This window comes from Dunckerocampus dactyliophorus, chromosome 3 (genome assembly GCF_027744805.1).
Source record: "Dunckerocampus dactyliophorus isolate RoL2022-P2 chromosome 3, RoL_Ddac_1.1, whole genome shotgun sequence".
Classification (NCBI taxonomy): Eukaryota; Metazoa; Chordata; class Actinopteri; order Syngnathiformes; family Syngnathidae; genus Dunckerocampus; species Dunckerocampus dactyliophorus.
Window position 1 is genome coordinate 5,257,860 of NC_072821.1, and position 13,961 is coordinate 5,271,820.

Below are 13,961 nucleotides of genomic sequence, written 5' to 3' on the forward strand. Positions count from 1 at the left end.
AAATGACCCCTTTGGGCCAAAAGCGGTCAACCATGTGTGTCGACGTTGGCACTTTTTAGTCATAAAAAGAACGCCGGACTTGACGAGTGGACAAAAGTGGGACCGACTTAAACAGGTTCCACTGCATACATGTGGAGACTTTGCTGAGCAGAAAATGTCCTCTTCAGTCATGTTTGTCGGATTTCAGTTGGGGTTTTGTGTAAAAACGGTTTAACAAGTAAATGAGAAAAGTGGACAGCCGCTGTCATTCTAATCACAGATAAGCTTCACCTAATCAAATTGCGTTAACACATAGAGGCATCATATTTGTCAGAAAGATCTGCCAGCAGGGATCTGACTCTTTTAAGCCTCTCTTGGAGAAACGCTCACGATGACTAAGAACATTCCACATCTCCCTGTGCTTCAGTGGGCAGAGCAACCAAGCATGCATGGATGAGGAAGGTCCACTCTCAATTCAGTTTGTTCTGAATGTTTGTGTGCACTGAGCAGAGGGTTTAAAGGGGTATAATGTCATTACTGATTCACAGTCACACGCTTAATGGCTGAGAAGGCACAAGGTTACGCCGTGCTCAGACAAGTCCAGGGAGACTGTTTCACGGAAACAAAATATGTCTCATCCGAAAGGAGACACGGAACCTTTTTTATCGAATCACCGCAAAATTAGAGAGCAAAGATATGATATCATTTTTCTAGAACTGAAATGTCTCCTTGCAGTGCAAAAAGTCTAAGGAAAATGCTGTTACTTCAAAGCACCCCCAGGTTTGCACTGCATGAGACGGACCGTAAGGTTAGCACAATAACAGTCACAGTTCACATTCACAAAGAGTAACAGGGTGAGATTGGGATTCAGAAGAGAAGCTAATTATTAGCAAGAAAGACAGACAAGGCATGAAGAACCAAGGTTAATGTGGCTAGAAAGATGTAGACAGCAATGCAGTTTCTGGGTTTGTGGTCTTCCATGACAAGATGTTTGAAGGATTATGGGCGAGAGGCTAACTGAATAATGAAATGAATGGGTCTCCTAGATGCAAAATTTACTTTTTAATGATGTGCTTACAGTAATACACATGCCTCGAGCCTGTTTATGATGATTAAATGCAAATTGCTCCACTTTTGAGACGATCACCTTTGCAGTTCCAGGTTTTCATGACGTCATAAAATTTTTTTTTTAAAAACTCCCTCATGGGCATAATTACCTAGCTCGATGAGTCCACCCCTTTCACAGAGGACGGCTTTGAAAAATGCAGGCTTCGCTACACATCTTAAAGTAACGCCTGGCGCTCTCTGCCAACCATTCGCCGCTCAGCTATGTGGCAGCTGTAAGTGTGATCATTTTGTTTTTCTTCAGCAAATAGGCTAACCTAGCATGCTGTTGCTATTAAAATGTGACTGTAATGTTAGCACTGGAACTCACGCGGCTATGCTAACGTTTGTGTACTCCTATCCCGCTCCTTAATGTTACGTTGTTGTAAGTGAAATATGGCATCGATTACCTCACTTACAGGGAATTTAGAGGGGATATTGTATACCATTGCTGTCCTATGAAACCATTTAAGTCTGAGCAAGAATATAGCACGTAATAATGGCTTCCTGTGACAAACAAGTACTAATGGTCATGTTCAAAATGACACTCACAATGTCTTCAAAGCATTGCACTAATATTCCACATTGAAATCAGCATAGTTCATACCGAAATAGCTAATGTAGCCACCCGATTCAGATTTAGTTTGACAACAGTGTACAGTACTTTTATTCTAAATCATCTGCTTTAAACATTGTGATGATGATCTAAAATTGACGGACACTCGCTCAGTTTATTAAAATAAATGAACAGCTCGAACATCAGTTCGTCTTTGCTTGTCCGTAAAACGAAGTCAGTGAAGAGAAGACGTGTGTTTTGAGGGACAGCTCTTGCAGCCAATGGATATATTTGCTAATAACCTCACCAAATGAAAAATGTTTTTATTAGCTACAAAGGAATATGTGAATATGTCAAAATCAAGTGGACTTTATGAGGTTGTCACTGGACAGCAACAGTTTTTATCTGAAGAGAGATCCCTGAGAGGTTTTACAGGTAGAGATGGTTGGGGGTTTGTTGACCGTAGGATCAAGAAGATTGGTCACTCACTCTGTAGCACCGAAATGGTGGCCTGGGCCCGAATCCAGGTGATGGCGGGGTTTTGTCGAAGGTCATTCCGCCGGGGGTCGTTGCTCGCCCGACACTCGTAGGTCCCAGAGTCCTCCATTGTGAGGCGCGTGATGCCGAGCACGCTGACCCCATTGGCACCGTAGGCCGTGTTGATGGACACTCGCCGCTTGCGGGCTCCGTCCCAAAGCTGCTTGAAGGAGTCTGCTCTGTTGATCTCGGCATACCACCACTGGATCTCCGGGGTGGGGTTACCGACCACGTCGCAGTACAGCTCAAAGGTGTCCCCCGTGAGCTTAGTTTCAGACATCGGCGACTTCACAAACCCAGCTGAGAGGAGGAAGAGGAGGAGTGTATTGGGAAGGAAAGGGTAGAGGAGGTTGAGAGGAGTAGGAAGGTGAGAAAAGGCCAAAGGATGAAGAAGGAAAAGAAAAGTAATCAGAGTACATTTTGATCAAAGATAAAAGAAAGTGCTCCAAATTATTGACAGGTGTTAAAAGAGAAGCCCATAGAACTGTCAAAAGTCTGAGTCAATCAGCCCCTGTTCTGTCAAGGCACACTTACTATAGTGCATATTACCTCACTTTGTAAATAGTATATGCTAAAAAGGGAGCAGTATCGACAATCTTGCAGAGTTTAATCAGTCATGTCAGGTTCCCCTGAAGTCTTTTCATCAGAGACCCTTGTTGAGTAGACGTACGCTTGTCAACAATCACCCAACTCTTTTTGGCACGTTGCTGCAGCAATCAGTGGCAGTGCTGCTCTCACTTGACCTCAATAACATGAAAACTTCTGGAAAGTTAACTTTGGGATGTTTTTTTTTTTTTTTTTAGCTCGAATGCCAAACTCGGTGTATATTGGAACGTCTTATCAAAATTGGCTCCTCCACCACATTTTCAGGACATGCTTAATTAATTAATTACAGCCAATAATTAAATGGGAATGTTTAAACCCGAACATCCTGCAGCCAATTATAAGGAAATACACTCTCTTATATTTGGGGTTTTCCTAAGCAGGCTTTTCTTCCTGTCACTCACACACACGTCTTTCTCTTTCATGTGCATTCATGTGCATATAAAAACAGCCAAAAAGAGACAAGTAATTAATGCATGTAATGGGACACACCTATGCCGCCTACAAAGACCGCCACCAAAACACCTCCAAAAACCTCCAACAAAGTTTTATGGTGTTATATACATGCTGTAACCATGTAGTAACAGGTACATTCATGATAACATGTAACACTTACAGTATTTTGCCGTATTTTGGTCCTTTTTAAGCATTTGATTTCATATAGCATTATCACATTATATGTATTATATGTAAATGGGGCGTTGTTGCCGCTTTTTGGAGTTTTTCTCAGAAGGCTTTACGGACGGAATAAGTGTTTCCCATTTTGTGCATTCTTAGCTGCGTCTTTTTATCTGTTTTTATATCTTTATAATGCACAGAAAAGAGAAAGACATGTGATCATGTGTTCAAGGATTGTGGATGATTGGCAAAACTAAAAATAAATTGCGATTTTCCTTTAATATTAATTCTTAATTAATGAAGTAGCATCATCTCATCACGTAGCGAAGAAATATGATATCCTTTTTTTTAAGGCACCTTACCAGTTATTTTGGAGAGAAAAAAAAAGGTAAAATGTTTGCGTTTTATTTAAAAATGTTTAATTTCTTGCAAAAGAGGGCTCATCTCATATCTGGTTTGGAGTGGCGTCACATTCATCATTATTATTATTATTATTATTATTATTATTATTTTATCGTTTTAATGTCATGCATCACCTTTCACCAGCTTTGTCATTTTTATTTCCATTATTTCCTAGTTCCTTTAAAAGTCGAACAAATCAGAACCTTTGAGGACTCGCTGTAAATTCCTCCATTAGTCCTGGTACAACTAAGTAGGTACTTCTCTGCATTCTTTAGTGCAGAGGTCACCAACGTGGTGCCCGTGGGTAGCCCCCCACGACCACATGAGGTGCCCGCAAGCCTGCTTTTCATTCAGGTTTTCAGTTAATAATGAAAGAACAGTAGAAAGAAATGCATTCTGAAATACAAAATGTGAGTTGTGGACACCAGCATTTTGTTCATGTTCTGGGGAAACAAGTATATTCGCTATGTTTGGGTTTAAAATAAGATCTGAAAATAAATGTTACAAAAATGAGTAGCTCTTGGCCATTTTCATTTTGTAAAAGTAGCTCTCACAAGGAAAAACGTTGGTGACCCCTGCTTTAGTGTATTTAAATACATGAACTCGTCCTCACAGTCAGATTACAAATCAACTGCTTATTATAACAGCACTTCACAGAAAATGCTACACACGGGGGGGGGCAACAGAATAGGCTTAATCTCCTTTAATCCCAAGCAGATATTGCTGTGACAGCAGAAACAAGGTCAACCAACCTTCAATTTGGATGAGCTGGACATCAAGCTCATGCCCACCCCCGAAAAATCCACTTATGCCGTTAAAAAGGAAAACTAAGCCACTACCTTCCACAGAAATAACTTAAAAGTAACATTTTTTTTATTATGACTTATTATTCCCCTGGAATCTACCTCACCCTGCAGTATTGCTAATCAACTGTGATCCAATAGAATTATTGCCCGACCTGTATCTGTAAAAGTGCGTGCTTGGGCTTCATTCATGCTGTAGTTCCACATCGATAGTCAGCCCAACAACACAATGACAGCACTAATGAACCTCATCTAATGACAAATCACCTGGACCACAGACACCCTTCTCAACCCTCCCCCAAGGCCTGTCAGGTGTGTAAAAAACAGAAAATGACCTTAACTTAACTCTGTCCTCAATCGGTAGAGGAAATTGGAGCAATGATGCTGCTTTTCTTCCTAATAGAACCCCCTCTAGATGTGTCTGTCTTAACCCGAGGACAGAACTAGTGTGTTCATCTACAGTGTAGCCATTTTACTGCCATTTGGTTGCTGTCAATTCGAATGACCAAAGTTGTGATCACTGTCATCTGGCTCATTGACTCGCAACAGAATGTCAAAGTCCAGCCAAAATATTTTGCATACTTAACAATACACAAATTACAATTGGTAACCATAGTAACGGTTCTGTTGCCCAAAAGCATGCTCATGACTCATAGCCAGATGGAAATGAGTTGGATAAAGGGACACAGAAATTTAGCGGGGGAAAAAAAAGCACGCAAAAAAAAAATCCCACTACGAGAAGTGTCGGAGGATATTTGGCGCTTACAATGTGAGTTTTCTATGCGCGATGCCTCCAGATATGCAGAGTAATTAGCATTTGTTTCTTTTCTTTGGAAACATCTGCTTCCATCAAGCTCACCATGTACTTCCAAAGGGTGAAACCAAGTCTACATGCCTACACGTGTAATTTGACACATTCTTTACTACCATTGCATGTACAGTTGCGTCAAAAATGACTTATTAGAGCTCATGGCAAAAGTAGTTATATTAGGAAGCATTATAACAGGAAATTAATGCATACAGCCTAAATTAAATGTGTTTCAAGGTGACCAGCGTGAGGAAGAAGATAACCAGGGCATCATTTGTATTCAGGCTCTGTGGAGAGAGAAAAACACATGGAACAAACTACAGACGACACGCACCAAATAAGCGAGCACAATTTGTGCGCGGTTCGAACAAGGTGCTGACACTTGCAGGGAGATTTTAGCACAAAGCAGCTGGTGCTCATTCATTTCAAAGCGAGACAATAAGTCGTGGAAGAATAAACACTGTGCATGTTAAAGGTTATTTTGGCAGAAAAGTTAAGTCCCCCACAAGCCACCTGCACAAACCAAACTCGTGAATTTTTGTGGTATTTATATGTTAAATATAAGCTACACTCAATAAAAATATATGTAACACTTTTCTGTTTGCTCCCATTTTTCATGAGCTGAATTCAAAGATTGAGAACATTTTCTATGTACGCAAAAAGCCTATTCTAAAGTATTGTTCACAAATCTGTCTAAATCTGTGTTAGTGAGCATTCATCATTCATGACTGATAAACTATCCACCTCACAGGTGCGGCATATCAAGATGCTGATGGGACAGCATGATTATTGCACAGGTGTGCCTCAGGGTGGCCACAATAAAAGGCCACTCCAAAATGTGCAGTTTAACCGTGTTGCGGTGCTCCAGAGGGGTCCGAAAATCAGTCAGTATCTGCTGTGACCACGTTTGCCTCCAATACCGCATACGGTGACATGACGGGCGAGTGTGCTGGCCATGCAAGTACTGGGATGTTTTCCTTCTTCCAGGAATTGTGTACAGATCCTTGCATTATCATGCTGCAACATGAGATGAGGCTTGTCGATGAATGATACGACAATGGGCCTCGGGCTCTCGTCACAGTACCTCTGTGCATTCAAAATGCCACCATTACAGTAAAATGCACCTGCGTTGTGGATGGAGGGGCACATGGTGTCAGCAGGGTTATGGTATGGGCAGACGCGTATGTTATGGATAATAATAATAGTAATTTGGGTCTTGTAAAATCCTGATCTGTAATGGCAGACTCTACTTCTGCACTTCTCTTGTTTCAGTTATTTCCCATCACCTGGAGGCATGGAAGCTTAAATACATGGCAGTTTATGGTAACCTAAGGGGACGTTCACTTGGACGGTATTGAACTAAAAACTTTAAATAAAAAAAATAAAAACTTCAAATTTGTTTATAAAGTATTGTTATTCTAGTGCAGTGTTTCGGATTCCCAAAACAGAGAATTTTCCGCACACAATTGACTTTTATAATTGAATTCTTGGACTGCGACTGTTACTCAATGATGTAACGGAGGATTTTTTTTTTTTTTGTTAAGATCAGATAGTGTGTTATGTTGCCATTATGTCTTGTGAGGAATGTAAGCAAGGATCAAGGAGCACTATGCAAGAGTGGCTGGTTGTTGGGTGTTAAAGCAGCAGTAGTACCACACGAAAAAAAAAGAGTTGTTTAAGCGCGGGTACTCCACTGATGTCAGTATAAAAGAGAGTTCCCCTGAGAGCCGACACCAAGCCGCACACAACCGCCATGCAGCCTGAGAGTGAGTCAGCTGCCTGCCTACAACCTGGATCCCCATCTGCGGTCCCACAAGGCAGACAGAGAGAGAGAGCGAGAGAGAGAGCAGCAAGTAGGAAAACCCCCCAAGGGCCGCTGAACTGGCCACATGCAAAGCTGTGTGTGTGTGTGTGTGGGTGGGTGTGTGTGTGTTGGAGTGGAAATGGGTGCATGTGCACTGTACCTGCATGGCACTGTGACAGATTGTGTACTTCTACCAGGCATTTGTGTGACACGAGAGCTGTGACATTTGTGTCGCTGACTGTTTTCGGAGTTTTGTTTCGAAAATCGTATGTCCATTCGTAGTGATGATGAGACGAGAAGTGAAACGTGCATCTCTGTCCTGGCTGCTCAGCACAACATGGCTGAAGGGACAATAAATGGACGTTAGGAATGAAAGAAGAGCAGGATTTAATAATGGTGACAGATCTTGACCCTGTATTAAACTATTTATATTTCAATTATTTCCAATGGGAGTGATTGTTTGGAAGTAGGGCTCCAACTAACGATTAAACTGTCATGCATTCTATGCGTTCCTTTTCTCAGTTGTTTCTACAGTTAGCATGTAGCTGTAGCATGCTCACAGCTAACGTTTTTGCAGCACCAGGCTTAGCATGTTTTTAAACGTTATGATGTTACTTCCAAATTCGACTAACAGCCATCCGTATACTTCTCCATTCTGTCATCTAAATCACAGCAGAATGGCAACAGTATTAATGAGATTTAAATCCTATATAACCCTTGGTGGGTGGAAACGCTGTAATCCAGCCGTTTTAATATTAAACATATCCTAGTTTTCATTTTAGGGGTCAAAACAGAACTGTCATATGATACTAATTACACTAATAGCATGTTAAAAACATTGATGCATATGCAGCTAACATACAGTATATACAGTGCTGTGAAAAAGTGTTTGCCCCCTTCCTGATTTCTAATTTCTTTGCACGTTTGTCACACTTAAACATTTCAGATCATCGAACAAATTTAAATATTAGTCAGTGACAACACAACTGGACACAAAATGTAGTTTTTAAATGAAACGTTGTATTATTAAGGGAGAAAAAAAATCCAAACCTACATGGTCCTGTGTGAAAAAGTGATTGCCATCCCTGTTAAAACATAAGATAACTGAAATTAATTGAGATCTATCAGTCTGGAAAAGGTTATAAAACCATTTCTAAAGACCTGGGACTCCCCAAACCACAGTGAGTGCCATTATCCACAAATGGCGAAAACATGGAACAGTGGTGAACCTTCCCAGGAGTGGCCGGCCAACCAAAGTTATCCCAAGAGCGCTGCGACAACTCATCGGAGAGGTCACAAAAGACCCTACAACAACATCCAAAGAACTGCAGGCCTCATTTGCCTCAGTTTAAGGTCAGTGTTCATGACTCCACCAATAGAAAGACACTCTGCCCGCATGGCAGAGTTCCAAGGCGAAAACCACTGCTGAACAAAAAGAACATTAAGGCTCGTCCCAATTTTGCATGAAAACATCTTGATGATCCCCAAGACCTTTGGGAAAATACTCTGTGGTCTGACAAGACAAAAGTGGAACTTTTTGGAAGGTGTGTGTCCCATTACATCTGGTGTAAAAGTAACGCTGCATTTCAGAAAATGAATATCATACCAATAGTAAAATATGGTGGTGGTAGTGTGATGGTCTGGGGCTGTTTTGCTGCTTCAGGACCTGGAAGACTTGCTGTAATAAATGGAACCATGAATTCAGCTGTCTCCCCAAAAATCCTGAAGGAGAATGTCTGGCCATCTGTTTGTGACCTCAAGCTGAAACCAATTTGGGTTCTGCAGAGGGACAATGATCCAAAACACACCAGCAAGTCCACCTCTGAATGGCTGAAGAAAAACAAAATGAAGACTTCTGAGTGGCCTAGTCAAAGTCCTGACCTGAATCCTATTTGAGATGCTGTGGCATGACCTTAAAAATGTGATTCATGCTGGAAAACCCTCCAATGTGGCTGAATTACAACAATTCTGCAAAGATGAGTTGGCCAAAATTCCTCCACAGCGCTGTAAGAGACTCATTAGAAGTTATATCAATGCTTGATTGCAGTTGTTGCTGCTAAGGGTGGCCCAACCACTTATTAGGTTTAGGGAGCAATCACACAGGGCAATGTAGGTTTGGATTTTTTTCTCCCTTAATAATAAAAAGTTTAATTTAAAAACTGAATTTTGTGTTCAGTTGCGTTGTCAATGACTAATATTGAAAGTTGTTTGATGACCTGAAACATTTAAGTGTGACAAACAAAAATAAGAAATCAGGAAGGAAGACTTTTTCACACCTCTGTTTACAATACAACCACAATCCTTTTCAATTTGACTGTGAATGTAATTTTTTGCAAAACCTTGTCTGTTTGTGGGATTTTTAGTCCCTTCACCCTCCTCCATCCTCCTTTCATCATTCCAAAGGTGTTTTTTGTACAAAGAGGAAAGAGTATGCAAAAAGGGATGTATATATCCCCCCAAAAATGTCTGCTCACCTTCCACTATTGAGTATCAGTATCTAGCTGTTATGTGTTTGCATTCAGCGCAGTCCGTATCAGATTTCACATCAAACAAGTACAACTCTGTCGAAGCACTGGCTGGAAGCCCGCGGCATTTTTTCCAGATTCACAAATGGACCTTTTGTCCGCGAGCGTGGATAAGAAACATGATAATGGACTAGTTGCTCCTTCATCGTATACTGTAGTGTCTATTGATTAGCTTGTATGCAGTTTTGCTTGTCTGAAAAAGGCCAACCTTTGCCTTGCTTGATGATTCCAATGTAAAATACTGCATGTTATAGTCCAATCAACATTTGCTGTAGTTGTCGTTGTGTGACAGTGTCAGGAAGCCAATACTGGCCAGGAATCTGGGTTTTTTTAAAACCTGAAAACAGTTTGCTAACAGTCTGCTAATTTGTTCATATTCAGAATCAAAATAAAAATGAAATGACATGAATATTGTTGATTTATCTTCATCATACTGGGCGACCTGGACAGAGGCATGTGTAGTGCATTTGTCACTACGCTACCGCTAACGTCTGTTTTCAGTTCTATGGTTGTCGTCACATTTTCCCTCTTTAAACTTACCGGTATTTTTATGTGGTTAACGTAAAATGTTATTAATATTGTCCAATCACGTGTACTACTTTTGTCACTACTTTACCGTCAGCCTTTTTTTAAATTATTTTTCCAAGCGCCTTAGCACAAAAAAGCCAAAGAGAGAGTAAAACACACGTGGACTTAAAATTCTTACATTTTTGCTATAAAAAATTTGTCTGAGTTCAGAATTGTACAACTTAAGAGGAGGATTTGGCTCTGTAGCAGCATCAACTCATTCTCATTCATGCTATTACAGTAACAGCAAGCTGTATGCTATATGGTGCAAGTGCAGTGTGACTCCATCCTCCTCCCTACAGCCATCCCGACTAGCCTTTGCTTTTTGTTTGTCGTCTCTCACAACTGCGTCGTCCGCGGCCGCCTCGCAGGTCTCGGCGAGGCGCTGCAGCTGTGCACAAGGAGGCCATCCATTAAGCGTTAATGGATTCACTTTCACAAAAGGACCTTAAAGCCACATTGCAGCGTCGTGGCGGTAAAAATAGAAACGAGGCAGAATGGACGGTGGTGGGTGGGGAGGGCATACTATTTGCACTCGACCCAATATCTGTCGCAGCAACTCGCCACCCACTTTTCCCTGAATGTGACAAGAGGGGAAAAAGCCGCGGATTCCCCCCTGCGCAATCTCCTTGAAAAGCATGATTACATCTCATGCACTTACAATTATGACTCTCCACGCGTCACTACCTGAAGGCTGTAATATCACAGGGAAAATCTGGCATTACATAAGAAACCGTGTCCCTAATCTGAACTGTGTGGGAGAATTTAAAGGCTTTTTTGGATGCAAATACAAAATAACAGTGGCCCAATTGACTACGATCAAAGCTAAACTAAACTGTATTATTGCGTGGGTTTACCTAAAATATAAAAGAAGATGGCAGCACTCCATCCCCCCTCCCCTGTGTTGGTTTCCCGCGAGTGGGCACCAACTCAACCACGGAAAAACCCTTTCTTCAGATATGTCCAACAATAGAGGGGATTATGGGATATGAGATTTTCCACGTAGCAAGATCGAAAAATGCCTCACGTCACACTTCAAGCACCTCAGAGAAAATAACGCCAAAGAAAGCAATCTCTGCAATAACAGTTTGATTATGTAACTCGGTTTTTTCCCCAATTTGCATAACGCTATCTGTTTTTTGGACTGTACAAACACTATGTGTTTGAAATTGGCCAAAATACACCCCCTTCCAAATGACGGAAAGTCAACCTACACTTCAAAATAGATGCACTATTTATTAAGAATTGCACGGTGGGTGTTTGATTATCCTGCAGGAAAGACGGGGTGGGGTATTAGGCTTTAAATTTAAGTATGTTGAGTAATTCCCTCCCCTGCGTTTCTCTTCCTTGAGGATTAGTTCTTGCTCAACACTCTTGACTTAAATAAACAAATGCAAGTTATATTATATCATCTTGGGGTCAGAAATGTTCGGGAGTTGGGCGAGAACAGCAAATTTCAAGCGATCAAGAGACAAAACAAAGCCCGTTTACATGAGAACAGTGTTTTTTGCCGTATTTGAAAAGGTACGTGACACAAAGGTCCTTAACTCATTCAATCCCAGCCATTTTTCAAAAGACAACCCCTTCAGTACCGGTCATTTTAGACGCTTTTGACTGATCTCTCAAGGCACACAGAATATTGTGTTCTGTGACTATATAAACATGGAATTGATCAGACTACTGTCTTTCATCAGAAAACAAAAGTTTGTTTCTACCTTTTTCCATTCTTTAGTAATCAGCAGTAGAACATAGGTAAGTTTCAGGAAAATATCCGTTCCCGACTAGAAAAGGGAGAAAACCAGCTTTTTGTGAAAAGATACATTTCAAGTATAATTTTCACTTTGCACACATATTTGCTTTTGTGACAGCTCAAAGTAACAGTTTATTATCAGTAGTATTATTTAAACATAGTACACGCAGTACTTTTGGGTAGGGGATTTGTGTTATGGGAGCAGTGTGTCTGCTAGTCACAGTGAATGTACACTTCCCTGGGTAAGCACTTGCAGGACACAACATGAATGTCTTTGTCTTTACAATGGTAACACCACCGTTGTCAAAAACGTTGCGTTTGCGTCTCCCTCTCCCTCTGGGAAAGCGTTGATGTATAAATGAATGGCCAAAATGACAAAGCGGTCTTGGGTACAGCGTGGCAACAGCATTTTTGGAGTCTAATAACCCAAACATTTAAAAAGCTTGTCTAAAAACTCAACATAAGCAATAATAGAATTAAAACGATAGCATAACTGTGTTCATTTAGAACCTAAAAACAGTGGACATGCGTTTTACATCACAGTCTACACAACAATGGTGGACGACAACGGTAGTAGTAGCATTCATGCTTGTTATTATCAAATTAACACTTCTCCAGCAAAGCGTGCATTTACAACACCGCTACTGTGTCCAATGTGATTGTGTTGCTTACAACAAAGCATAGCCTAAAGATGTTGTTTGAAGCGCCATCACCAGCTGCTGGCCTGGCATGCTTATTACAGCACCTTTGCAGGTCTGTGTGAACAACAAGCCTTTCAACTACAGTATGTTTCAAAAACAATAAAACAAAGCATTCCTGTTTTTTAATAGGTTGTACTGTAGTTTACATTTAGGCATCTGTGTCAAGATTTGTTTGTATAAGCTAGTCAATTCTAAAAAGTCAAAGTTAACGGTACCAAAACAAAACCAATACTGCTCTACATTTCAATGCTAAAAATGGAGGACATCTATTTTACGTCAAAGTCAAATGAACAATGGTTTGAATTAAGTCCTAGTCGTCGCATTTGTGTTTATTATAATACTAATGCTTGTCCACCACATACATGTATTTTATGACACCATCACTGTGTCCGGTGTAGTGTTGTTGCTTACGACGAAGTGTAACCGAAATATGCCAGTGCGTCGTTTCTCTGTGCAAACCACTGTGACCGACTACTGGCCTGGCATGCATAGTACAGCAATTTTGCAGGTCTGTGTGATCAAGAATCACGTAAACTATGTTTCAAAAAAGCAATAACAAGCGGTATACGTCACAGTCAAAACAACAACGGTGGAAGATTATGCTAGTACAGTCGTCCCTCGCTCAATCGCAGCTCGTACATCGCTCCCTCACTCTGTTTTTCAAAAACTGATTAATAAATGATTACTGTAGAAATGCTTGGCCTAAATGAAGCATTTTCAAGCATAAAAAATTTCTAAATGAACTCAATTACAAATACAGTTTAAGGCAATACAATACAATGATGAGCTGTCAACACTGGTCACTCAGTGTCACTAGTAACACGCACCAGACAATCGCCAACGACAGGCTTTTATTATTTTGGAATTATTTATCTTGCAACAGGCACAACATAACATAATATGCTGGCCACACGGTCAGAAAATCGGGAAGATCTGGGTTCGAATCACCGTTTGGGCATCTCTGTGTGGAGTTTGCATGTTCTCCCAGTGAATGCGTGGGTTTTCTCCGGGTACTCCGGTTTCCTCCCACATCCCCATAGGTATGAATGTGAGTGTGAATGGTTGTTTGTCTATATGTGCCCTGTGATTGGCTGCCGACCAGTCCAGGATGTACCCTGCCTCACGCCCAAAGCCTGTGAGGATAGGCTCCAGCATACCCCCTCTACCTTAGTGAGGACAAGCGGCATAGAAGATGGATGGATGG

General features: G+C 41.1%; 1 protein-coding gene across 2 annotated transcripts in view; it reads right to left on the bottom strand.

Annotated features, from left to right (window-relative positions):
• Positions 1–13,961, bottom strand: part of nptnb (neuroplastin b) — a 38,086-nt gene that overhangs the window by 21,793 nt on the left and 2,332 nt on the right. Inside the window, exon 2 of one of the 2 annotated variants that reach the window (XM_054770381.1) lies at positions 2,129–2,476. The exons of the other annotated variant lie outside the window; for it this stretch is intronic. Coding sequence (XP_054626356.1) covers positions 2,129–2,476 — 348 coding nt within the window. The remainder of the gene's footprint in view (positions 1–2,128; positions 2,477–13,961) is intronic. 2 annotated transcript variants of the gene reach the window in all.